Source organism: Pararge aegeria, chromosome 12 (genome assembly GCF_905163445.1).
Source record: "Pararge aegeria chromosome 12, ilParAegt1.1, whole genome shotgun sequence".
Lineage (NCBI taxonomy): Eukaryota > Metazoa > Arthropoda > Insecta > Lepidoptera > Nymphalidae > Pararge > Pararge aegeria.
This window is the reverse complement of record NC_053191.1, coordinates 7,576,150-7,603,883: the sequence shown is the minus strand read 5'-3', so window position 1 is coordinate 7,603,883 and position 27,734 is coordinate 7,576,150. Positions and strand designations below refer to the sequence as shown.

The 27,734-nt window shown below is 32.7% G+C and overlaps 2 protein-coding genes across 3 annotated transcripts in view; one reads left to right on the top strand and one right to left on the bottom strand.

Annotated features, from left to right (window-relative positions):
* LOC120628463 (rabankyrin-5) overlaps positions 1–27,734 on the bottom strand; it is a 67,586-nt gene that overhangs the window by 19,181 nt on the left and 20,671 nt on the right. The window lies entirely within an intron of this gene.
* On the top strand, positions 129–24,370 carry LOC120628465. Of its 2 annotated transcripts, none has more exons than XM_039896850.1 (5): positions 129–282; positions 4,858–5,022; positions 13,032–13,205; positions 19,375–19,534; positions 21,993–24,370. In XM_039896850.1, exons 2-5 carry the CDS (start codon positions 4,971–4,973, stop codon positions 22,114–22,116), a joined length of 510 nt encoding a protein of 169 aa, XP_039752784.1. In that variant the 5' UTR covers positions 129–282; positions 4,858–4,970; the 3' UTR covers positions 22,117–24,370. The 2 variants fall into 2 exon arrangements, with proteins under 2 accessions (XP_039752784.1, XP_039752783.1); XM_039896849.1 differs by having other exon boundaries at positions 129–303.

The window sequence follows — 27,734 nt, the reverse complement described above, 5'->3', positions numbered from 1 at the left end:
TACCGTGTTTTGTGAACTTCGCGAGATTAGAATTGTTTCTTTTTAGAGCGGTCAAGTACACCGCATGTTACGCAGAATGACACAAATCCTTGCAAGAACGCGATCGGTCTGCGCAATGCGCCGGCGCCGTTCGTTAGTAAAGCCTTTACGACGCACCGAGACACGCGTTGGTTGCTCGATGTTTCAATAATATGGACTACGATGCTAGTGTGGTTTGTTTGTTCAACGTGTAAAAATGTGTTGTTTATAGTGCGAACGTGCTACATTTGGACAAAAATATAGGTATAACGCTATTAAGTTAAGGTAAATATTATTTCTGGTTGATGGATTAAATTTTATTAAAGCCATCTCTTTATAACCATTAAGCGATATTTCTTAAAATCATAATAATCTCATTGCAAAGTCTATACAAACCGTTGAAACATACCTAGTTGGTTTAAAATATACTACTTTTAACTCGTAATCTCAATGCGCAAAATTATTGCAGATAGCATATAATTTTTAATAATTTTGCGAGTTTTACGGTATGTACCTTCTGCAAATTATTAAAATTAAACTGAGGATCTGATTTCGCTACGGTAATTTACTTTAAGTCGTAGGTTATTAATTCAGCTTTAATTTTCTAAAATACTGGTGCTTTAATTTTACATATTATATATAATTCCCGTTACCCCGTTACCCCGTTGAATTATAAACCCCCGTGCCCTGTGCGAAAGATTGTAACTTATCGTATTAAACGGTCCTATTGACAGGACTTACTATGAGATGAAAATACGCAACTGCAATTACTGTTTTACAGATAGGTCCAAATAACGAAAATACTTCAAAATGTCTTGAAGCGTAACTTAAACTAAAAGCTTACATGAAATATAGGGCTAATTAGCATAGGGTTTTATGAATGGTTCATACAACTTTTGCATTAATGTGAGTGCTGATAGCTATAAGAATGTGTTCTAAAACATGCCCTGGTCTAAGAAGATTGAAGAGCACAAGCTGGATATTATTTCTGTTGTAACCATATATCATACTTCTTTTTATATACATTTTATTGCAAAATTAAAGGAGACGATACGATTCAGTATTTAAATATAAAATTAAATCCCTGTTTTTGTTTTTGCTTAAAATGATTTACGACACATAGTTCAATCACTGACTGTAAAATAATCTGAGTTAGGAATTTGAATATTACAGATATTGCTTACAAAGTCCAGTGAAAATGCCAAAGGAAGGAGAAATTATACTCTGTAAAAATAATATATTTAACGATTGAAAACTAAACAACCAAGTAGCAGTTGCCGCAGTAGCAAGTGACAATCTTTTTTAATATGAAACTGTAGCATGTCAATATTTCTTAATGACTCTCCGTGTCAATGCTGTATATATTTATTTTAAGCATACAATACGTAAACGTAGAACCGGTTCCACTTGTTCATTAAAATGTCATTTACCATAAATTGAATAAATAAAATAACAACGTAAAAGCATGTGGAATTTTATAATTTAACAGTTCCATTGGTATGCCTTCAAAAATAGGCTAAAACGTAATTTAACGTGCAAAATACTTAGCGCAGTTTCAATATCCATACAAAATTCAATCAATCAATATTAATGCGATACTGCTTTGTTTGTTTGATTCTGATTGTACCTAGTTTTAACAACAATCTACCGAAATTTGGCACAATGATAAATTGCATTCTGAAGACGGATATAGGCTAGTGTTTTAATTCTGAAAACGCATTGAATATGGTTCCTGCGACATTTTTGTTGAAAACAAAAAAAACGAATAAAAGAAAAGCGGTTGGAGTCACGGGCAACAGCTCGTATCTCACCATATAAAAAGATTGCAAGCAGTATCAGTCTCGTATTTATCACCAACTAACAATAATACCATACGGGGTATTATGGAGTCACATCGACTTCGGATTAAATCTACTCTTAGCATTGTTGACATAGTTTAGAAATGCAAAATAAGCGGCATCTGGCTTTGAGTAGGTTTTAGCAACTTTAGTGTCCAAAAATAATGACTGCTTGGTCATCAAAACGGAGACAGATCGGTAATTTCATTGGAGTGTAACAGACATAAAATAATTAGCTTACTGAAGGGATTATTTTTAAATGGATAAAGATATTTCGAGACAATTCTTTTTCAATTCGTTTTAGTAGTTTTTAGCAAACAAAGTCAAATATGAAATATCAGGTTAAATAAGCGAACGTGCACTAAAAAGCCATCCCTTGTGTTTTTTTTTAAATATTTGCCCAAAAGTTTATACTTTCATCATCTTCTCAAGCTGTTTAACTTTTTGTGTCATATTTCGAAAACAATGTAAAGACACACACACACACTTTTGTATTTTCTGAAAGATGAGAGCAGGCTCCGCTATCTTCTCTCACGAGATAGAAGCATCGCTAAGAAATCCATATAATTTAATAAATGGGTTATAACCAAACTGTTTAAACTTATGCATTAGTAGGTCCAAAATTACCTTGGAAATCATATTATAAAAGCATGTACTCAGTCCTACACTAAATTATGTCTATTCTTTTTAATATGTCCTAAATTTACTACTTATATACTATTTATATACTATAACTAGGCGGATGAGGTTTGATTTTTTTTTTCGTAGTATAAATGTAAAATGTTGATGTTAGAAAAGGGCATCTGATAAGTTTCTTGCCGGCTTCTTCTCGGTAGAATTGGTCTTACCAACCGGTGGTAGAGTCACTTAAAACATAGACTTACGTTTCAAAATCGTTAATAGAGTAAGCCTACTTGATATAAATGAATTTTAAATTTAGAAACCGAGTTGGTGAGTCGGGGTGTATTGTTTCGAAAAGGAGAAGAGAAGAAGAGTTTTTACTTGCGGGAAACTTATCAGAAATAGTATCGAACGAATTCGCGGGAATCCGCTTGTTCCTAAATACAATAATGATATTATGACGCAAATCTTATTCATGCAATATGGTTTGGTGTAGTATATATATATTCCTTTTGTTACTCATACGCTTTCGCGAAATTGTGATGATTTTAGTATGAAGGTGTAAATCGTCTTAGCGTGGCCATTGGTCAACCTACCTATATAAATAACGCATTTTATTATTTTTAAATATGATTGATCATGTTTAAATGTTTAAATTCACACACTTGAATACGTGTCATTTTCGACTTAATAAGCTTTGTATGTAATAATTATACCCTTCTGCTTACGACAAGGTTAAATATTGTGTTGCCTTAATATTGATGTTAAATTAATGTGGTTTTTTATACCCAATCAAAATACTCATTACGGACTTAATGCACCGTGAGGCAATTTCTTTACCCAATTATAAGTAAGCATATGAAATATAGGTAACTAAAATTAATGAGTAGATATTTTACATATCTTGACACACACGGTCATGCCTAACGTAAAACTTTTGTTTTAACTACTAAAATATATGATTAATTCCATCATCTCTCAGGCTGTTGATGTATCAACCACTACACTCTTAGACATTCAAAATTTTAGCTAACTAAACATACCGAAGCTAAATCAGTATTATTTCAGTCAATCCATCGACTACTTTTCGAGTTTTGCGGACATATAAACATATGTTTATCGACTGAACTTATGTTTCAAAAGTGCTCAAAACCTACCCTACTTGAAATAAATGAACATTGAATTTATATTATTTTTCAAATTTTATCCTGTGACTATAAAAAGATTAAAAAAAATACTAAACAAACGCAATCAAGTTGCGAGCAACAGCTATTTTTTTTAATATATAAAGAAGATATTGGCCATCATTGAATCAAATAATTGTTAGAATCGTACGGTCTGAGATAAATTTATTAAGTAGGTGTAGTCAACATAAATTTATTTTACAGACCGTGTGAAATAAATAAATTTGTTTTGTTACAGTGTGTTAACCACATCCTTAAAACATAGTCACACCATGCATGATAGGTACATGTATTATATTTCAAAACAAACATTGTATTACGTTTAAATTTAATGTGGAAATATTTGGATATTTAAAATCTACGTGGACATTAATAGCTTCGACTGCACTACAATGAAGTAAACCAAGTATAATTGATTTCTCTTTGTAAATAAAATAATTTTGGTTTAGTATAGGTATATATTGATACTATGATAATCATAAACATCATCTTAATTTTGCACAAACAAATTTAGTTAATCCCGTGGAAAAAAAAAAATATTTCAAAATACGTAGAAAATATATTAAAAATCTATAAAAAATATATAAAATATATATCGTAAATATATTTTTAGTAACAAACTTTTGGTCAATTTTCATATATAGTTTATATATCAAATACATTTCAGATATATTCAAAATATATATTTTTTTTATTTTTAGCTATGTTTTTTATGTCTTTTATGATATATTTTGAATGTATCTAAAATATATTTAAAATGTATAAAATATGTATAATTAAATAAAACAAATTCGAATTCGAGTTTTTTTCGATTTTTTGCATTTTGCAAGATTTACTTAAATTTTTTTGAAATTATGAGGTTATGTGAAAAAGTGTACATTCAAAAGTTTTAGATCTTTTTATTACCTACAACTTTGCCATTTGACTTTTTTCGATAGGACTTATAGTTTTGCCGGAAATCGAGAAAACCTTTTTTACCCTTAAAAACTCACCCCCACCCCCTTCCCGACCTTAGATCGCCCGTAAATAATTTTCCTTTCATTTTTATAATATTCCCCTTCCTTTTGTAATGGGTTGCATACTACTATTATTTTTTTTCACTTTTTATTATTTTTGAAGGCTTCTACTCTGGTCTAATAATCGATAAAGTTTCAGATAACTTTTTCTAACACGTCTATTTTTTTATTTTTTTGCAGGCTCGATGACAGCGAAACATTTATGGCACAGTCAATGGAACAGGAAACTTGCTGAGTCAATGTCAATTACGCAAACGTAAACTGGACCAAAAACCGAGAGAGCGACTAAAACCATGGAGCAATACCTACTGGCCGTGGCGGGTTTCTTGTCATTTATAATTACAGGTAATTTATCGTTTATAAATTTTAATGTAATCACAGATTTAAACCAAACAGATGATTATCTCTTAAACGGGTGGTGGACTAGTAATAAATCCTATAACTATAACAGTGCGAACGAAATACGAAAGCAATCAAATAAAGTAAACTAAATAAAAAATTAAATAAAGTATCAAAGAAGGTTGATTTTATGAATTTTTTGCGCAACTGAACTGTAATAGGTGTGTGAGTGAGGACGGTGTAGGAATTATTAGTGCCTTTTTATACCTATCAATTTTGGAAACGTGTCCTTGACGGACTGAAAAGTATTGTACATTTATATTGCCACTAATAGGGTGTTAGAAGTGATGAGATGAGTGATCTCTGTGTCGGTATTTCAATAAGGTCAGCGTAAACTTTTGACAAATCTCAGGTTTTTAAGGTTTTTTTTTTTTAACAATAAGAATAATATCTTTGATAATTTTTTGAGATCCTTTATCATGGGCTTTTTAGCGTAAACGATTTTCGCAACAATGAAAACGCCTCGTGATAGTTAACATTATTTTATAGTTAGAGCATCTTTAAATAGGTAATCTTATATATAAATAGTTTTTCGAAGTAGATATTTAATCAATTTAATACGCTATAAATTTGTTTATGATACCTTAGCGCATTACTATGAATTGCAATTAAATTAAAGGAACCTTTTGCTACGCGGAAAATATGGCTAAATTATAAATTATAACACATATCGTTCGTGCGTGTAACACATAATGAGCTCTTTTTCATGAAAATTTATTAGGTAAAGTAGTAATTACAGAGCAACAGTAGGTACAATATGCCGGAATCCTATTCAGACTAATGTGAAAGCTAGTGAAGCTGTCGATGTTTGTTCCTCAATCGCATAACAACATAGTAAACGGATTATTTGGATAATTGCAGTAAACGAACACCCTAGTCACGAGTCAGTTGTAACTTATTAAGAATGGCAAAATAAATAATTAATCGCTTAGGTGTAAGAGAAAAACAAAACGATATATAATAACACATAAAATATTTAGGTTACAATGTTATTTATAAAGGTGTAACAAAATAATTAAGGCTATTAGTTACTTCTGCACACAACACATGATATGGTCACATTAAGATCGCTTAAAGAAGCCCTTAAAATTCGGCATGCGCGGTTCGTTTGCTGTTAACTTAGTCACTATTAAAGTAGGTCAAAGTTATTGATTACGATGGATTAATTTGTGTTTTTTTTTTCTGCTTTATTGCACAACCATAAAACCGACTTAAGGCCTAAGCATTTTCTACCAACCAATTATTATAATATCATAGAAGTTATATAACAGTGTTTTAAACAAAATCTGGTCTGGTGGTGTAACAAGTACTTATTTTGGTAAGTGATGCAGTACGAGATTTCAGATCTGGCAAGTACCTATATGTTTCCGAGCATAAAAACATACTGTATAGACCAGCTGCCACAATCGGTAACTCTCCCAACAGGTTGCTAAATGGTCGTGTTAATGCATAAAAGAGATAAAAAGACTCAAATACAAATTTATTAAAAAAAATTGCATCTGGCACATTATCTGGAGAAAGATATTTTGTAACAAATTATAATCCCCTGTCACTCGGCAACAAAACACAGTATAGAGAAATATGTTTCCATACATAGCTGCTAGAAAGGGGTCATCTTAAAATATATATTCTCTGGAATATTCATCAAACTGTTGTTTTAGTAAATTAAAAAAATTAAATAAAGTATGAACATGGATCTAAAGTGGTGTAGTTTTCCAAACAAAGGGCATAAAAATTTGCACTAGATTAGTCTTTAACTCCACATAATATCTCAACTGTCTCTACTTATACACCAATAAAGTACCTCACAAACAAAGAACATTGCCTAAATCCATGTTACATTGACGTGTTTTTTAGATCCTCGTAAACTGTCTGAGATTGCGAGTTATGGAATCACGTACTAAGGGACGCGATTGTTACAAAATTCGTATTATGTTACATTATGGAAACTCAATACATTTTTAACCGAAGTTGAAAAATAAATAATACCACACATGACGTCAGAACCGCAGCAATGAATCACTTATGATAACGTTTCAAGTTATTTACAGTTGGAAATGACTACTTCTCAATAAAAAATAATTAAATACAGTGTTGTAGAATGATTCATGAGGTGCCTAAATTAGACATTACAACGATTCATATGCATTATTAACATCAGTAACGTATCCAGTTTTTACCATGAACTCATCAGCAAAGTGGGCACTAAGATATTCTTCTTCTTATCCTTATGTGGGTGCGTCAATGCATTTCTTCTTTTTAGTTTTTAATTTTTTTCTATTGCATTGACAGAAATCGGCTTACAAAAGGCGGACTTAATGCTAAAGCATTTTCTAACAGCCAATATGCGAACTTGACAGAAGACAGAAGGATATATTTTATGATCAGTGGCCTGCATAGCCCTTGGACCCAGGGTATGCACAAGGTGTTGAGCACAAACATGAAGTAAAATTAAAATTTAGATTTTAGATAGGTATGTCGGTTTATAATCAAATTACTTTACGAAAGTTATATTTTTGATTGATTTAATACTATCGTCTATCTACTGCTAATTGAATAAAAGCACATACCCTGATTTACGTCACAAAATTATGACACACCATTCGGCAGCATTTTCTAAGCATACTGATGATGATAATATTTTTCCAACATAGGTATCATGTTTTTAGCGTCTTTATGAAAATTATTAAGATCACAATATCCTTTATCATTCCACACTTTACGTATATTGGACAATAAAACAAAAGGAAAGCAAAATAATAGATTGGTATGTACAAAGCCGCTTAGCCAAGAAAAGTTTTCGTAATATTTATTATTAAACATACATATGTAACATTGGTACACTCCTTCCTTTGCGAATGATTTCTAATTTTACGATATAGGGATAGAAATTAAAGTTTTCTCTAAGTACTTTTCCAGGCACACTGAACCCAAACAAAGACCGCACGAATATGCTTTCATTATAAAATGAATGAATAAACTATTAATTAACCTTAACACATTAAACTATCACTACTCAAACTTTTACTAAAGGTTAAAGTTACTGAATTTATGCACTTGAACCGTTTATTTATCACCAACGCCATACAGCATTGTTCGAAGGTAAACAATAATGGCGATTGAATATGCTATAGATAATATTGCAATTGAAATTAGTCAAAATAGTCTTTAATTTTTTGTAAGTATGGGTACGAACGCTATTTTATTTTGATATGTAAACAATAAATAGAAACCATATTTATTGTTAACTCTCTCACTTTCCAATGATTCCTGGAAAACCTAAATTATTCATTTTTCAAAATTTAGACAGCGTTTGGTTTCATAGATTATTTTCAAAACGAAAGACTAACTCGATAATATTAGTTCCTTAATTTTCTTAAAAGACACTAAAAGGTATTTACATTTGTGAATAATGTTTTTAATTCTAAAAAAAGAATAATGACCGTTAACAACAATAACAAACCAAGCAAATCATTTTATTCATAAAAAAATCAAACACGTAATTGATTATCCACTTCCGTAAGCAGTGCTTATAGACACCCATACATAGAGAATTTATGAATGAAACTGTTCTTGTGTTAACCGATGCTAATCTTGTAAGTACAAGCGCACGATTATAACATTACACGACACACACTACTAACTTGCACGCACACATCTAGCAGAACGATTCTTTTTTTGGGCGTGCTTATTTTATTTGATATTTCTATGCAACAGTAGAGGGCGTCATATGTCGAGTGATTCTTAATAATGGATTTACCCTGCAATCGATAACATGAGATTTAAATAATAATATAGGTATTTTTACGTGTTTTAAAAGGTAAATGTTTAGCGTTTACGGTTAAAAATTAAAATACGAAGTAGAAGATTTTATTTTGTACGCTATGCGCCTCGCGCGCGCTGGTTGCGCTTGCGCTGTCGCTAGACGACAATTGACCTAGAAGTTTGGCCGCTCATTACTAGATGGCGCTTTCATATATTTTTTACTTAGTGTTTTTTTAATTACAAAACTGTAATGGTCCTATCTGAAGGCTCTTTAAGACCCTGAGGGTAGGGTATGCACTGCTTATTTGCATATATGCAATGCACGCCACTGTTTATGATCCACCGCCTACGTCTGCCTGACGCGTATCCGCTTGGGAATACCACGAAGTTCTGGGGTACTAGGATGCCACCTAGAATCTTGATTATAATTTCACGTATTGTATATTTTAGTATTTCATATAAATCGTTTAAGTTTATAAGCCAGGCGCGCTGCTGAAAATTATTTAATAAAATATATAATTTATTTAATTTAAGTCTATGATATTGGTTAGGCTGTTTGTCTCACAACTCCACTAAATAAATCATATAAAATTAGCGAAAATAAAGCTATGGAAGCAAGTATAGCAATGAGCCTATATCCCGGTGTTGGATCTCTAAAACCGTAACACAGACCTTTATATACTCTACCATTTTCAACACATAATGATCCTGGGCGACCTGCTATGTAAATTGATTCATCAGTATCACATCTAGACTCAGTTTCATCAATGAATGTATATTTCGCGACCAATCGGGCGGTCAAACTTCTTGTCCCATTTTTATGGTCACCCAGTTGTTTCCGTACCCAGCCTTCTTTATATAGCTTAGTTAAGCTACCCACGCCCCAGTGAGATTTGGTACTTGCAGCCGTTACACGTACAACGTTTTCATCAGCCATTTTATCCGTTGTAGCTGAGACTTTATCTGATGGCAAATTTATTAAACTGTGCCATTTTATTCCTAAAGACGCTAAGTAAAAAATATCTGTTAGATTTTCATTATCACGCAAGTATTTTATATCATTGTGTGCAATTATACCACAATATAATTTAGTTTCCAGATAAAAAGGGGCGCCTGGTGAAAAGTTACAAACTACTCTAATATCACCATTGGATCTTTCTCCGAATGCGCAACCAATTTTACTTGTTTTAGCCCAAAGTAATTGAACCGTATGAAAAGTGGATACCGAACTTCGGCCACATTGAACATCTCGTTCTATTAATTCCTTTCCAGCACTGGAAAACCAAATGTGTATACAACCAATAATAGGATACACATAGCATTCAGGCCGAGGTGTACTGTAAATAAAGGAAATTTAATTTAATATATTTGTATAATACATCTTTACATTACAGAGTAGGAGTATGGATTACGTGCTCATTACTTTTATAAGTAATCACAATAGTTACCATTGTGAATTACGTTTGGAAGTTTTTGTACAACAGTATTTTGCGTATTTAGTACATTCTAAGTGCGATACTAAATTTCCATCAAGAGCAGAACATGGAGCTGAACCAGGCAAACATTGTCGCAGCCACGCTTCAGCCATATCTTCTAAATCATAATCATATGTTACTTGTTTCATATTCGCAGCACTAGGTAAATGTGGATATCTCTTCGATATACCATTCGCAATATGGTTTCGCATTGTATTTATTGTGTTTACTACAGCAGATTGGTCTAAGATACTTGGCACATGGACTGTGTATTGCTTATCACATATATTTGACTTAGCTAGACTTGGAAATATACAAAGAGTATGATCTCCGTAACAAGGTTCTACTTCACACCATTTATTAATTACATGCGATATTTGTGGCTCGACTGGTTTATAATTGGTTTCTTTTTCAGTCGAGGATTCTATAACATTTACGAGATTGCCACCGTAAATCAGAAATACATTATATTTATTCTTCTTTGCACCCAGTTCTCCATACAGTATTGGCAAATCCCAACACGGAAACTCTTGTGGAACATACCAAGTCTTATCAAACATGTATTTTGTCATATTAAGGTTAAGATCTTGATTCACAGCAGGTTCTAAATTATAAAATTTGGCGTAAGGAGTATCATTCTCAGTCTTGTTTGGAAGACTTGATAACCTATCCCCTGCAACTTGGTGTCGTAATGCTAACAAGCCACTGTCGTCTTTATCGTTGAAGTTTTTATAATCATATTCTTCAAATGAATTTAAATTGAACGGCAAAGTAGTTTGTACAGAGTTTTGTGCAGATTTTACTGCGGGAATTATGCTACGATTCCTGCCTTCAAGATTTTTAGGTTTTTTTTGATGTGTACTGAATGATTTTTCGAAGTGTGTTTTTCTTTCTTCAATATTGTAAGACACTATAATATCACCGTCTTCTATATCTTCATTTTTATTGGTATCTTTATAGTTACTATATAAAGTTCCATGCACTGAGATGTTAGTTTGGGATATACGGTTGCTTTCTAATGTTCTTCGAACAGCATTTACATTTGTTGCAGTATACAAGGTTACAGGATTATTATCTTGATCTATATAATAATCTATACCAACACCTAAAGTTTCAGATATTAATGCGAATATTATCAGAATTTTGTTAGTAAAACAAAACATTTTAGTATCACTTTTTTAAACACGTGGCCTTCTTGATTTATAAAATAATGTTATCGTACCTGGACCAACCTTGATAACACATATTTTATTGCATTTTTGGTTTCCTAAAACATTAGACCAAACATAGTTTAACTTTAAGAGTAACCCGTTACGACTTCATTCATATATAATTAAAAATGATATGATACATCTTAAAACAAAATAACATGTATCGCTTAAAGCACAATAAAAAATCAAGGTTCCAATACCGGTCGGGCACCGACACATGCGTAATGTGTACTGGCGTAGGCGTTGGAGCAGTGAGTGACTCACTATGAAAAACAATGGACACTATTAAATATAAAATTATTTATACGTTTTTCTTCATTCATAACAAAAAGGTACGCACAAATACTATTCTCAAATATCAAAAATACAAAGACATTTTTGACAATCATATATTAATATATTGTTTCATAAACTTACAAGAGGAGAAGGGTTGATTTTATCTGTATCTTGTTACTTGTTTACTGATATAAAGCAGTTGTACATTTGCGCCTATACCATGTGTGTATTGCGCTTAACTCAGGAACTACCAGTCTATATTTATATTACTATTGATTTTGTATATTTAAACTTTTTCTTTAAAAAACTACTGCTTCGATTTTGTTGCTGTTTTTAACACATGAATAAGGCGTATTACTCTACTAATATCTCAGAAAAAGTTCATAGATTAGATTCAGGTTTAGGGTTAAAAGGCCTCTCCAGAGTCAGTGCGGAAGTTTCTTTTCCTCGTGTATATTCAAATTTATTTATTTAACTTTGAATAACTAATATATTCTTACGCGCTATTTATGACAAAATTTAAATCGATTAAATTTCTAAGGTATTAGAAATTCAAATTACTTCCTACTTTATAAAAATCCTTGAAAATAAATTAAAGAGATACGCGAAATTAGTGTGTTTTCGCCTAAGTAGGAAATAGATCAGTTTTAACCGGTCTTCATCAGTGAAAATAATATTTGTTATCGGAGTAAATTAGACAATTTACTCCGAAAATAAAATTTGTTATCGGAGTAAATTAGACAATTTACTCAAGATTCCTTTCGACTTAAGTAGTCGTGTTTTTCTTTATCGTCTGTTGCTGTTTATTTTGCAACAATTAACAATCACTGTTACTTCAAAATCTAACATTTTGAAGTGGCACAAACCACTGGATAACTATTTCGTTACTACGTTTATTAATAAAGGTCCTTGAAGTTAGTACACTAAAAAGTTACAATAATTAAGAATTCTAATACAGTGATGGCAGTTATAATAAACAAATGTATTTAATCGGCTTCTAGACGGCATTGTACGCATCGCTTGGCGACACGTCTTTGTCGGTAAGGTTTTGTAACTCCCACCTCCCAGCAGACATAACTGGAGACGACAGTTACAGCAAATTTGTCGTGATACAGTTAAGATCAACTTGATGAGAAGTTATCGGCAAAACAGTGATCAAGGTCGGAATGTGTATGCTATGGTTTTTTTAATTAAATCTTATTTTTTGTAAAATTTAATTTTTTTACAGGGGTCTCGTCTCTACAGTGTTACCAGTGTTTAATCAACCCGCCACTTGGGCAATATTACAACACAACAAAAAATTTGTGCGTCCACTTCGACTACTCCGAGAAGTTTATCGTCGATTGCCCCTTTTCGACAATGTGTATGAAACAGGAGTTTCACCTCGACATCCAGAATGGGGGTCAGTAAAACTTTTGTATATATATATTAAGCTTTCACAACTTCGTCCGCGTTTCTCTTGGGTTTTTTGATAGTTTCATTTTCCCGGTATAAAACGGGCCTACCCTAGCCATCTCCAGGATGTAAACCTATTATATGCAAAATTGCACCCATATTAGTTAAACGGTAAAACTTTGCATAGGTAACCATGAATGCAATTTTTTTAATCCCTTGAGTACCTTTTAGCAGCACCTTTTTCGGAAATTATTTAACTACGTGCATCTTCAGTAGTAGTACATTAATACAGTAGTAAAATTATAAGTTTATTATTCTCATTAATGCATATTAAATCAATGCATTAGTGAGAATAATTAACTTATATTTAATAATTTTAAATATTATTATGTCTTCCTAGAAGTCTAAGTTGAGATATATAGAGCCTTTGCTCAGACAAAATACTTAAAGTAACATTGAAAAATAATGTTGGAAAAGATCATTGCCGATTTTCTTACCGGCTTCATCACCGGCAGAGCCTCTATACTACTGAACAGACTTAAAGTTATAAAGTGGCTAATGGAGTAAGTAAGAATGAGGACTCTTGACTTTGCAAGGAGTGTTCGAGGCTACTTTTAACCGCGAAAACCGATCCAGATTAAAAAACAATAATAGTAAAACAAATCGCTGAGGTAGCTTATACATTTTATTTAAATTTGCATTTTATTTAAACAAAGAATTTCTTATCAACATATCAAAAGTCAAAGCAGAATAATTCGATAGGCAGAACGCGATGACGCTAGACGTACAAGGGCAATGGTATTACAAGGTGAACGACAAATAGTTAATATGCAATATTTACCGCAGCGTATCGGGCCTTTGTCAAGGGTTAAAAAAACGAGCTTAGTAGGCACTCATTAATGCTATTAAACCAGTTATTGACCTATTAAAAATGCAGCAAATTTTAACGTAAGTGTATAATATTTATATAACGGATTACAACTACGGGTTAATACTTAAAAAAATCCTACAAAGTTGTCATAAAAATTACGCAGTGTCAACCATAACATCAGCAGTGTAACTTACATTTAAGGTCAAACGAGTTCAACGATTCAAAATTCAAAATTCAAAATTCAAAATTCCTCGCTCTAATAAATGTGTTTTAACAAATTCTTTAAACTTGTGCATTGGCAGGTCCAATATCACCTTAGGAATCATATTATAAAAGCGTATACTCAATCCCACAAATGATCCCTGTACCTTACGCAGACGATATGCAGATGACACTAATTTATGACCATTTCTTGTAAGTCGACTGTTTATGTCCACTTTTTGTTTATAAAGACTAATATGTTGTCTTACAAATACTATATTGTTATAAATATATTGCGAAGCTACAGTAAGTATGCCTATTTCTTTAAACTTCTCACGGAGGGATTCGCGTGATTTAAGTTTATATATTGACCGTACAGCTCTTTTCTGCAATATAAATATAGTTTCGATATCAGCTGCTTTACCCCATAACAAGATTCCATAGGACAAAACACTATGAAAGTACGCAAAATAAACTAGCCTAGCTATTTCAACGTCAGTAATCTGTCTAATTTTTCTGACTGCGTAGGCAGCCGAGCTTAGTTTACCCGCTAGTGAATCTATATGGGCACCCCACTGTAGCTTATTATCCAAGGTCACGCCCAGAAAAACTGTGGAAGTCTCTATTTTTAGTGATTCACCATTTATCATTATATTTTTATCAATTTTCTTTACATTTGGTAAGATAAATTCGACACACTTTGTTTTTTTTGCATTTAAAAGTAAGTTGTTAACTGTAAACCAGTGCGACACATGCGACATAACACGGTTTAATTCGTCAGAGTTATCTTTACTCCTATCAGTCTTAAAAATTAGAGATGTATCATCTGCAAACAATACAATGTCGCATTTTCCACTGACATGGTACGGTAGATCATTTATATACACTAAAAATAGAAAAGGACCCAAAATCGAGCTTGTGGGACACCCATTGAGGTATTTGAACCCTGAGACTTTGCATCATTTATGCAAACTCTTTGGGTTCTATTGCTGAGATAAGAGGCAACCAAATTTAGTGCAACGTTTTGGATACCATAGTGGCTTAGCTTAAGAAGCAAGGTTTTATGATCAACACAATCGAAAGCTTTAGATAGATCACAAAAAACACCCATGGCGTTCTGTGAACATTCCCAGGCATCATAAACATGTTTTATAAGTTTAGCGCCTGCGTCCGTTGTGCTACGACCTTTAGTGAAGCCATACTGCTCAGGGTGTAGTAAGTTATTTACATTAAAATGATATAAGAGTTGATTTAATATAATTTTTTCAAATATCTTACTAAGAGCTGGTAAGATTGAGATAGGTCTGTAACTGTTTATATCATTTTTATTACCAGATTTAAATAGAGGAATGAGTTTACTATGTTTCATTAGGTTCGGGAAAGTACCTAAATCAACACATTCATTGAAAATTATGAAGAGGCCAAGCTAAAAGAGGAGCAATGACGTCAATAATTTGAGATATTACCTTTACCGACATTCCCCATATATCACCTGTTTTCTTTAATTTTAACAACTTGAAGTTTTTACTGATATCCGATGCATCTATATGTTTGAAATGAAATAAAACTTTGCACTCATTAATGTTGCCTCTTAATAAATTCTGAGCTGCAGTAGGTGAGGAATTTAGTGAATCTGTTAACAAAATAGGAACATTCTGAAAAAAGTTTTCAAAAGTACTAGCAACTTCTCTATCAGTAGTTACCATATTATTATTAATAATTAATTCAAAATTTCCGTCTCGAGATTTAGTTTTCCCAGATTCATTATTAACAATTTTCCAGGTTGTTTGTATTTTGTTTTCAGATTTTACTATCCGATCTTTAATGTATAGCGACTTAGCTTGTCTACAAACATTTTTAAATGTTTTGGAGTAACTTTTTACACATTCAAGGAAAGTTGGAGTCTGATTGTATTGTTTTTCATCATATAGCTCATACAACTTATCCCTGCTTTTGTAAATGCCTATTGTCGCCCAATCACTAAACCTCATTTTTTTTATTAGAATCTATGTATTTAAAAGTAAATACTTTATTAAATGCACTTTCTATTTCATTGAAAAGCGTACGATAAAGATTGTCGGGATGACAGTTTTCAAAAAAGAGAGCAGGAATTTTGGCTGATATTTCACCTTCAAATCGCGTCAGTTTACTCTGAGTTATCGGCCTGTACTTAACAATATGTTTATTTCTATTTGTACCAACAACAGTAATTTGTTGGCCACAATGATCTGACCTTAAATTGTTTAATATCGATTTACCTAAGATATCACAGTTAAAAAAAATATTATCTAAACAAGATGCTGAAGTTGCTGTGATTCTAGTAGGTTCATCGAAAGCATTATTCAAATTAAAGCATTTAAATAAGTTTAACAACCTAGTCGTAGTAGTATTATGTAATAAGATATCAACATTGAAATCCCCGCATACTATTACATTTTTAGTAGACATACACAATCGCTTAAGGACATCTTCCATTACATCCTCGAATTGGTTGAAATCACCTGAGGGGGGATGGTACACACACACTATTATAAAACGCTCCAGCTCCACACAAGACAGTTCAATTATGCGCTCCACAGAAAGACTAACTATATCTTTTCGCTCCTTACATGTTATATTATTGCGTACAAAAATTAGGGATCCACCATGAATAGCAGTCTTTCTAAAGAACACACTTGACATTTTGAAGTTATTGATGTTAACTGCTATTTGTGCTCCAGTGAGCCAATGCTCAGTTATACACAATATGTGTATATTGAATTTTTCAACAAACAGTTCTATTTCTAATTCTTTGCCGGTGAAGCTCTGTATGTTTTGATGTACAATGTTCATATTACAGAGCTTCCCCGTTGTCTCACTGTCTAGTTTAAATAACTATTTATTATAGTACTAGAACAAGTACTAGGGTCAATATTAGAAATATTGGTGGTACTTGAAGTACAATATGTAGAGGTGTCAATAGATTTAGTTACAATACTTGTAACAGTATCATTTAAGTTGTAAGCTAGTAAAGATGCCAAGTGATGCTTACTTTTCTTAGATAAAATTAAACTATCTCTAGACAATAGGGATGACATGGATTTATTGATGTCAAAATAAAAAACTGCGTCACTATGACGGCATGTCAGGTTATAAATTAATAAATTTAAATTATAAATATGTTCATTCTGCTTTGAACTAAATGTGCCACAGTGAGGAAAGGCACACATAACGAATTTACATTGAGTTTTACTATGTAAAGCTAGTAATTTATCAATGCATCTTATAATTTGATGCTTTTTGACATTCAAACTGTCTCCTATTAAGAGAACAACATTTTTATTTACATCTAAATAGTCACTATTCAAACTATTAATAAGATAATCGAAACTAGCCCCCGGTGAACATCTATTAGTCACTGAGTGATCAAGGTAATGGTTCATAATAGGTCCAAAACCTTTACCTAACATGTCGGAAAATATAATTGTCTGTTTTTCAGGCATACTTTTTAATAAAGGTGAAGGGTCTGGTATGACAGTTGATTACCATGGCATGATGGCAATAGAAAACGAAAACGAAAATTAACACGCATGCCATAAATATGTAATCAAGTGCAAACAAGTGTTAGTTTTTTTTTTAAGTTATAACAATAAGTTAGGATTTTTGAAAATTGTATTATAATGGTTCCATTTATCGGGACAAGTGATACTTATTATGGGTGCATATAAAGAATGAAGTTTCATTTTATTTTTATTTCGTTAATAGTACTAACCGAATGAGGATCATGTACACATAAAAAAGGAACGATGCCATAAATTTCTAGTCAATAAAACTTTTTTCCATCTAACTTAAGTAACATTTTAATTTTTAAATCCTAAAAAGAAAACGTTATAACTATCGGTCAACATTGAAAGTAAACATTTTTGTCACATTGCTTAATTAAATGCTCTATTAGGTACTATCAATTTTTATTTCTGGGCTATCGCGTATTGTATTTCTGAGAATTTTTATTAACGTCCCACTACTGGGCACAGGCTGCTTCTCTTACATAAGATATGATTTCGAAGCACTAACCCACAACGAGGCTTCTATTAGGGCTGGCGGGATTTTACGATTATTATAAAAATCACATTTTTACAGATTTATTTCTATAATTAAACCTTTTTTAGAAAATCACAACACACATTTTTCGCCTAGATCCAGGAACTGAACCAGTGCTAGGTTCAATTTCCGGATCAGGCTAAAAATTTGTGATCCGTAGTAGAAAATAGTACTAGCACGCGATGGCTTAAAGAAGTAAGAGGAACTTTAACAAAGGCCAAGCACAAATTGTATGTGACGTTAAACTTGTAACATATTTCGGTCAAGGCAAATACCTAGCTATTATTTATATTTACCGCGATAAATTATAATTTACATAACGTATGATTATATAAGCCCGATTAAGATAAGTTCATCCACGTGTATTATTATTTCTACGAAAAGAGTTTTATTTTAGCCACTAACAGTTCGTTTAAAATTTTGAATTTTAGTTCTTTTGTTAACATAGAATTAAATAGAATGATTAGGTACATTTGAACAATTTCATGTAACTAGGTACGCTTGAGTAGAATCACCCCGGTTAAGCAAGTATTTAAGTAATTTCTGCTTTTTGTACACTTGGGTAATATGGCCAATTATAATTATGAAATGCAAAATAATAAAAAATTTAAATTAAGTAAGCATTTCAAGAATTACAATAATTAAATTAAATAATTAATATTTACTAAGTACCAGTGCATTTGTATGCACAGTTTATATTTCAAGCCTTGACATCCTAAAAATATACACCGAAACAAAACGGCAACAATACATACTATTTTTACATATTTTTAAGCAATTATAGTATGTCCCCAGATAGATATTTAGGTATGCATATTTAAGAGTGGCGACGTCGGATCAGGATACATCAGTTGTACCACCTATCCTTTTTCCGAGTACAAGGCGACCAGGGGAACATAACAGAGAACTGGTAGAAGTTTCCTCTGCGCCACTACTGCCATCTACTAGAGAGGCTTCTAGAGTCCAGCAGTGGACTGCTATTGGTGATATTATAATTAAAACGGTTTAACCTTTATATTTTCAGTGAGAATAACGGGAGTTCTGCGCGATTGTGCTAATCAAAAGAACAAGTACCATTACTACGAAAACGGCAAATGGTCTCCCAAAATGGAAATTTTGGAGCCTTACGAAGAGGGCTGTTCAGAAGTAGATGATGACAAGGGTGAAAGAACAACTCCTACAAAGTAAGTAATCAAACAGAAATTTACAACCTATCAGCAGTGGCGTGCATAGAGGGTATACCCTGTGCATACCCTCTATGCTGAGGTGAGGAGATGATTTAAAATGAAGAAAATCTCCAGTACAAGTTATAAAAAACTTAAGGATAGGATTTGCAAGAGCTATAAAAAGCCTACCCCTAAGTATTTATAACTCGTATTGGAGTACTGAAGGTCTTAATCATCTGCATACTCTGTGCATACCCTCTTTGTACGCCACTGTCTATCAGTATTCATTTTGCTTATGTTAATAATTGACAGAACAAAGTAATAACACATCCGATGGTAACTTATTGTAAAAATATCGCTTATAAACAGAGCAACACTTCGCAAGGCATACAAGGTACCGTCCCATTTCCATTTAACTGAGGCGCAGGTGTTAATCCTCATGTTTCTGGTATAAGACCGGCAACCACGCCCTTACTGGAACACAGCAATGCTGCTTATCGGCAGAAATAAGCAGGCTGGTAGTATTTTCCCGGACGAGCTCTTTCACAATAAGCTTCACAGTACTACTACTCATAAATTTAATTTAATTCATAAACAGTTTTAGGTATTTGTTTTTCAATATGACGGCAGATGGGCGCAGTGGGCAGCGACCTTGCTTTCTGAGTCCAAGGTTCGATTCCCACAACTGGAAATGTTTGTGTGATGAACATGAATGTTTTTCAATGTCTGGGAGTTTATCTATATATTATAAGTATTCATATATATAAATCATAAAAATATTCAACAGTTATCTTGGTACCCATAACACAAGCAAAGCTTACTCTGGGACTAGATGGCGATGTGTGTATTGTCTTAGTATATTTACATTTGCACAATAGGTATAACTTATATTAATGTTATAATTAACACGGATGTACAGAAATCATCTGTCCCTCAGCTAGGTATAAACCTGTGTTATAGGCGACAGTGCTCTCTTTATAAATATGGCTCGTTTAAAACAAAAAGAAAAAATAAATATATGAATTCGCAGGTAACGCTGGTAATCATATTTGTACTAGGTTTCATATTTTGAACGTTTTATACATATCAGTGTGTGTGTGTGTTTCTGTGAGTGTGTTTGTGTGAGTGTGCGTGTATAATATTACCGAACTAAGATAAAACTTTATTTATTATATTATTTATTTATTTTATTTTTTATAATATTCTTCCAATCCTTACAATCAATATCAAAGTTACCTACCTAAATAGAGTTATTTTACAAAAATGCTTACAAAATCCTTGGAAATTCTTTAGAAACTATGGAGTTGGTAACGAATCATACCTTACATCTAACTACAAATACAAACTTATCTAAATATTTTTAACCTTCAGAATCAAAACTATATAAGGTCATATCTCTTATGATTGTTTGGCCAAGCGCTAATCAGTGCTGTTTTTGTAGTTTTACCTCGTAATTATATTAGAATTAAATACTCGTAGCACTGTTTGACTGAAAGTACAAGGTCAAGTCAGACTTTAAAGTTGGGTTTGTCTTAATATCAGTTCAGAGAAACCGGTTACGCGTACGTGCAATATAGATTAAAGTGAAAGGAAAGTGCTTTGACACTCAGAGAACGAAGGGTTGGAAGTCTTATTATTATCTATAATTTTTACTACGAAACAATCTCAAGGAATTTAACAAAAAACGCGAAGCGTCTATATCTGCTGTCTTTATTAAATTCATTGAAGAATTGAAAAAATACGAACAAGATTTTAATTTTGTTGATATATATGTATGTTATGTATGTTATTTTGGTTTTGAATGGGTAAACTTAGTTGACAGTGTTCTGCATAACACGCTTACTTCTCATAGTTTGGTTGGTGATAAATGTAGAGCAACAAATCTCAGAGTGAGCAGATGCCTCCGACTGTTTTTTAGAGGTTGAATGCTATCGTAAAAATCGATTAAAGGTTTGGGTTTAACATAAATGCTAACAGGTTAGCCCGCATCAGCAACTTTACATCAGACTGCATCAACAATTACACATCATGATCAAAATCCGCAACTTATTAACGTCCCGCTGTTAGGCCCACCTCTTCTCTCATAGGAGAGACGGTTTGAGAGCATAGACCCAACACATTGCTCCAATGCGGGATGGTGGGCTTTATCAACTATTGTCACGATCGACGGCTTCAGGTGCTCGGCGAGGCACGGGATTTGATAAACCTCTCCCCCCCCCCCCCTTTCCTAACTCCGTGCTGGTACTGAAAATACTTTAAAAAAAAATCACAATAACTAACAATTTTTGGCCCGGCCCGGGATTCGTGATTCGTAGTAACACATGCTAACAGACCGAACTAGACCAACGAGGAAGTCCTCCAACACTTACTACCAAGTTTTACAGCCCAGGACTAACTAGTCTGGAAGAGAAAAACAACGTAAATAAACGTTGACGTATTTTGAATTTTATTAACTTGAAATTAATATTAATTACAGATACTGTTATTGCCGAAGCAACCTCTGCAACTCGTCCCCCAACTCGAACCACGAAGGCTACACTGACATCATGGGTGTGATAATGGTGTTCAACCTCATGAAATACATTAACAGTCTTAGATAGTATTAGTGCATTATTACCATACCGGTATGGAATTGTATGTAATTAGAACAATTTATTTCGCCATAAACGTATAAAGATTTATTTACCATAGTTATAAATTGAGCTGCGTAAAACGAAAGTTTCTGTTGTGATGCTTGTGTGATATACGATAAACATTAAAGTGATCAACGTGTTATAATTTAATTTATAGTGGCAAGTATGACTGCGAGTATTTATGTCAGTGAGACGTTGTTAGGTTTATGCCCGTTTTCACTAAACCTAAAACGATTGCCTAATGATTTAGACGATGTGTAAAGAAAATAAACTTTTCTCCTACTCTTATATGATAACTATTAGTGAACGGTTGGTGAATGCCACTGATTAGCCGTGATTTATTAATACATTGACGTAAGTTAAATGGGGTATTAGTCTCCTACAGGATAGGTTGTATTATCGGATGAACGACAAAATAGACCGACGGTACGGTTTATAATTAAAAAGTGCCGAATACTTAATTACAGAGTTCGTATAGAACGCAACGAGTTTTATTTTTTATTTATATTATTCTGGAAGGCGTCCATTTTATTAAGGCCACACCTAAGGGGGCTATATACTGTTAGCACAAACTGCCACCGGTCTTTTGAACCATATTATACGTTCCTAAAAAGCATCGTACCGGAACGTTTAATCGCTTGGCAATACGATCGGATATCCATATGTATAGAATTGGAGTAACATCGCTTAAAAAAGATGCATCGAATTAGGAACCTCGGTTTAAAATTATGTAAACAAAAAGGAAATGAATACATAGTGTTGTACAGTTGCATATCGAGTCCCTAGATTACGTGGCTTTTGATGCAACGTTGTGACCGCAACGACTGTTTTCGGCTGAATTTATTGTATTGTAGTTAACGTTCTGAATTATCACCAATAGCGCAATAACGTCAGCCGATAAAAATTGTTGCGAGGATCGCTAACCAAAGTTACGTAATTCGTCCATTCGTGCGATGCGTTCTTACAAACTTGACTTGGAATACTGGATTTTTGGACAGACATAAAAGTTTTTATATTTTTTTTTGCACATGTTAGGACGCATTACCGGTGGTTCGACATAAACAAAGTTATTTGGAAAATGGGTATGGGGGCACGAGCACCTATAGTTAAAAGCAATACTTGATTGTGATAAATTATTACAATTTAAATTTCAATAATTAATATGTAACAGTTTCCTAACAATAAATTGCCCACCCTATATCATAACTTCACAACACACATCATCACAATAACAAGGCGTACTATGTGTGCGTGTGTGTGAATTATTGCTACAATATTATCAACCACGAATTTAAGAAATAATATTTTTTTATGTTGACATAGTAATTCGTAACCCTATTTGACCTTAAACTTATACAAAGCTGATGTTACGATGGTCAACGAGTTTTTTTTTATGATTTCTTAATACTTACAGTTATTTCTTAAAAAAATACTATGTGGAACAAAAGTTTATCATTATCATATATACTGTAATACTCGTGCCTGTACCCCCTTTTAAACAAGCCTTGTACATGAACATGAAAGATAGCACGTATTAATAACACCTAATAGTTTAGATTGCAGATAACATTTCAACCATTTAACTCTAATATAACAGGTATTTAATTAGGAAATTGGTTATATGTTTCTTCTATCAGAGACTATTGTGAGTATAACATATGATGATATTTAGTTTTTGACTTTTCCATATTATAATTTGTTTCTTAATTTTATACTTATTTTTTTATGTAAATGAAAGTCATAAAATATGTGTTTGGAATAATTTAGTTGACAAGCAATATGTGATATTTTATTAGCCAATAGAACACTTGTACCCGTATTTACAAACATTACTATGTAGTCTCACAGTGTATTCGATGGCACCATTCAATAATCTGATTTATGGTAACTACATAATTTTATAGCTTTTTCAATCATCCTCATCTTAGAATGATTTCGTAAGTTATTTTGTTAAAGTATTATTTTATTGTAACGAAAATTGATACGAGGTTCATGTCTTAAAGTACATGAATATCTGTAATTTTAAAATGAAACGAAAACTCTGTGTGGTCGGGTGAACTATAGGAGGTCTGTAAATACGGTTGCTAGTTACTAAAACAAATTGTTAATAGTTTTGTAAAGATGAAAGATGTATGTATGTGATTTGATATCTGACTTATAATTTTAATTATTATAATTATATCATTAAGGACATAAGAAGAATTAAATGGTGTTCTAGAAATGCTTTTTTTTTGTTCACTTGCACTATAAATAAGTTAGACTTGCAGTCAGTGGCGTGCACTGGGTTTCTTACCAGGGTATGCATTCATCAAGAGAATTGCATAAAACGGCAAAAACCCTCCTGTTATACGAGTTATATATGATGACAGTACTTTTGTGCATGTATGAAGTGCACGCCACTGCATGCCGTCTAAAGATCCATCCCATTTCGTTTTGCAGCAAAATGGCATTGTTTTATATAAGCTCATTTACGCTACTTTGGGATTTATAAGAGTCGTGAACTACTGAGTGCGCCCCGCGCAAAATTTAGTATAAATCATAATAAATATAATTAATCCATCCAGTGCTCATGGAACATCTATGAGTGCCACATCGTTCCTAAGTTTAGGCTAACCGTGGTCAAGAGTCAAAGAAACCTTGAAATATTGTGTCTTTTCATACAATCGTCTTCTTGCCTTAGGCCGTAGACTTGATGAATCGATAATCTGGTGAGGTACAGGGCTCCAAGGAATATATCCAGAAACGTAGAGTTCAAAAGATAGGTATTTAAACTGACAGTTGCGAATTATTTTAGAAAGAAATATTATTTCGATTATACACATAACCAACAAACTTAATTTTAATTAAATAAATTTAACTTATCAAAGCCATAAACAGTTATACTAATCTTACTAGTTGCTGGATTTTTATTTCATTTTCTATAAAAAAAAAATTATATTAACGAACCAATTAGATGGCCCATCTGATGGTATATGGTATATGTCCTGCAACGTGCTGTCCTGTGTCCGTCAACTTCAGGCGGAGGTGTTAAGCCTCATGTGCCTGTAATTAAACCGGAAACTATATGATATCCGTGGCTAACGGCTCCTTAGGCCTTTAACCACGGATATCATATATCTGTGATTGCAACAATAAGCTTTGCGGAAGAAAAAGAATGGCGGTAGATCTTCCCCGGACAAGCTATGTCACAAATGTTTGGAATTTGAATTTGATTGGACAAACATTACTCTAGCTTCATACCCTTCATTGTTTCATCATAATCATCAGCCTCTCATAAAGGAGGGGGATATAGAGCATATTACTAAACAGTTAAAATGGTATATTTACAACCAGTTTTTGATACCTTGACCTTATCACCATTACTAAAGTTTCTTAAGATCGGCATATGACTAATATAGTATGCAAAATTATGAAAATAAAATATGTAGACAAACTGGTTTGGTTTTACACTAATGAAATTGTTATCAAGGTTATCGATTTATTGAGGTGCTATTTTGTTAGTAAATTATTTATAAACAATATTAATAACAATGTATGCATTAAATTGAGTATTCATTTCATGGGCGTTTTATTATCTTCCTCGTCTTTTGAAAAACATCAACTTATTAAGCCTTATTTGATGTTTTACTGGCTGCTTAGTAACTTTTCTTTGTGCTTCATCTTAAAACAATACTAAGCCTTGTGTTTATATTTCGGCGACAACGGTCTGCGGCAACTTTAAATTGTTTCAGATACCTCCCATAAGATTTCTTATTTTAATTTTTTTATCTTCCTAAACATGGTGCAGTTTGGTGGAATTTAACGATAGTAAGCACTTATCAGTTATGATTACATATACCGATGGCTTAACATGTTCTCGAGGTACGTGGGTGGACATCGCCGATTTCCTAGCTACGGGCTGGCAAATGAGAATTTTTAACAGAAAAATCAAACGCTTAACAAATCTTTGCCCAAGCCGGAAAACGAAACCAGGCCCTATAAAACCATAGTAAACAAACAGACTAGGTGTTTCAGTCTCATAATCCGCACTGCATGCAAACTCAGCTCAGCATACCTCAAAACTCTTTAGACGAGTTATTTGACCGCCCTAATGAATACAACTTGCAATTCAAGTTGTATTCATTATATACCTATCCTAAGTCGTTCCCTATTGACAGAGTGGTCGTGGTTGACGATGATCCATTTTCTTTGGCTACAGCAGCTCACTTGTTACGGTCTACAGCGTTTCGGGTACATTGGACTATGGAGGTTTGTGTTGCAGCTTTTATTATATTATATACTTATACTAGTACTCAAAATACTCCTTCTGCTACTTGGGTAACTCAGGTAACGTAACATTGTATTTTTACAATCCGTTTGTAAAACTCATGAATATATTTAATCACCATATACCTGCGCTTTCTATGTTGTCTATCGTATTGTCTCGGTAAGTAATATTTATTTACGTTTCCACAATTTCTAAACTTGGTGCATGATGGATACCTCTACTAGCTCCATTGCTATACATGCATTGAAATTACTTGGGATTGCAATTTAAAAGTAAAATATTAAAAAGTAAAAAAAAAGCATGGATAAGTGTATTTAATTTGATTAGACTTAGCTGTGCTTAAAATAAGAGTAGGTTCAGTTATAAAACAATGGTTGTGCTTTTGGATAAACATCAACTGAATTACAGCCCGAGACAGGCGTGCTATTAACAACATTCGTAGACACGAAGAGACACTCCCTAGTAAAAATCAATATAATTTATTGAAACCCAAGGTTAAATAACAAACTGTAACATTTTCATATTTGTAATATTTGTAACTTGAACATCTACTTCTATGATTGAAAAAATTATAATATTTCTAAATTTTTGCCTGATATGCCATTCCTTTTGTGCGCGAATTCAAAACATACAGCAACAAGCCTTTTTTTTAATAACTTTTGAAGTTGCTTTGTTGAAATTATATTTTTACTAGCACTTAATGCAAATGAATGAAATTATTTAAACAATTAAATCGACAACAATTACCGAAAGAAAAAATAACGTGTAAGTAAATTGATTAGAAACCGCAAAAATGTAATTAAACGCACCCCCAAACTGCCTAACATATTGTTAAAAGTTCCAGCATTAACAAGCTCAGAAATGTTCAGCAAATGAGAGACGATGTAAAGCTATGATTTAATAGGAGATGCAATGATAATTTACAAAGCAAAATTTCTTTGTGATAAATGTAACAGCTAAAGAACGGAACTGAGTAAAAGCGGTCACACGGAATGCGATCGGCTAACTCCGATGGTCCTGCTGGGGTGTAATAGAATTGGCCAGATCTGTTGTCCTTTTATGTAATATATTATTCTATTTTCAGGATATCTAAATACATAAGTTAGTAGTTAAGTTGACTTTACAAAAAGGTTGCAACCGCACCTCTGTCAGTAGCGCAAATCCTACCGCTACAAGCGCCAGATTTTCCACCAAAATAGTATACGATACTGATATAATAAATTTTCTGTATGATAAAATGTATACTTTATTACGGTTTAATACCGTTTATTATTTGTGTGTTACATTGAGTTCTACATTTTATGTACAATGTACATAC

Excerpts from the sequence above, each read along its gene's own strand:
- LOC120628465 (XM_039896850.1), top strand. The coding sequence starts at position 4,971 with ATGGAGCAATACCTACTGGCCGTGGCGGGTTTCTTGTCATTTATAATT. Across the intron at positions 5,023-13,031 it reads CTTGTCATTTATAATTACAG|GGGTCTCGTCTCTACAGTGT; the intron begins GTAATTTATCGT and ends ATTTTTTTACAG. Across the intron at positions 19,535-21,992 it reads GAAAGAACAACTCCTACAAA|ATACTGTTATTGCCGAAGCA; the intron begins GTAAGTAATCAA and ends TATTAATTACAG.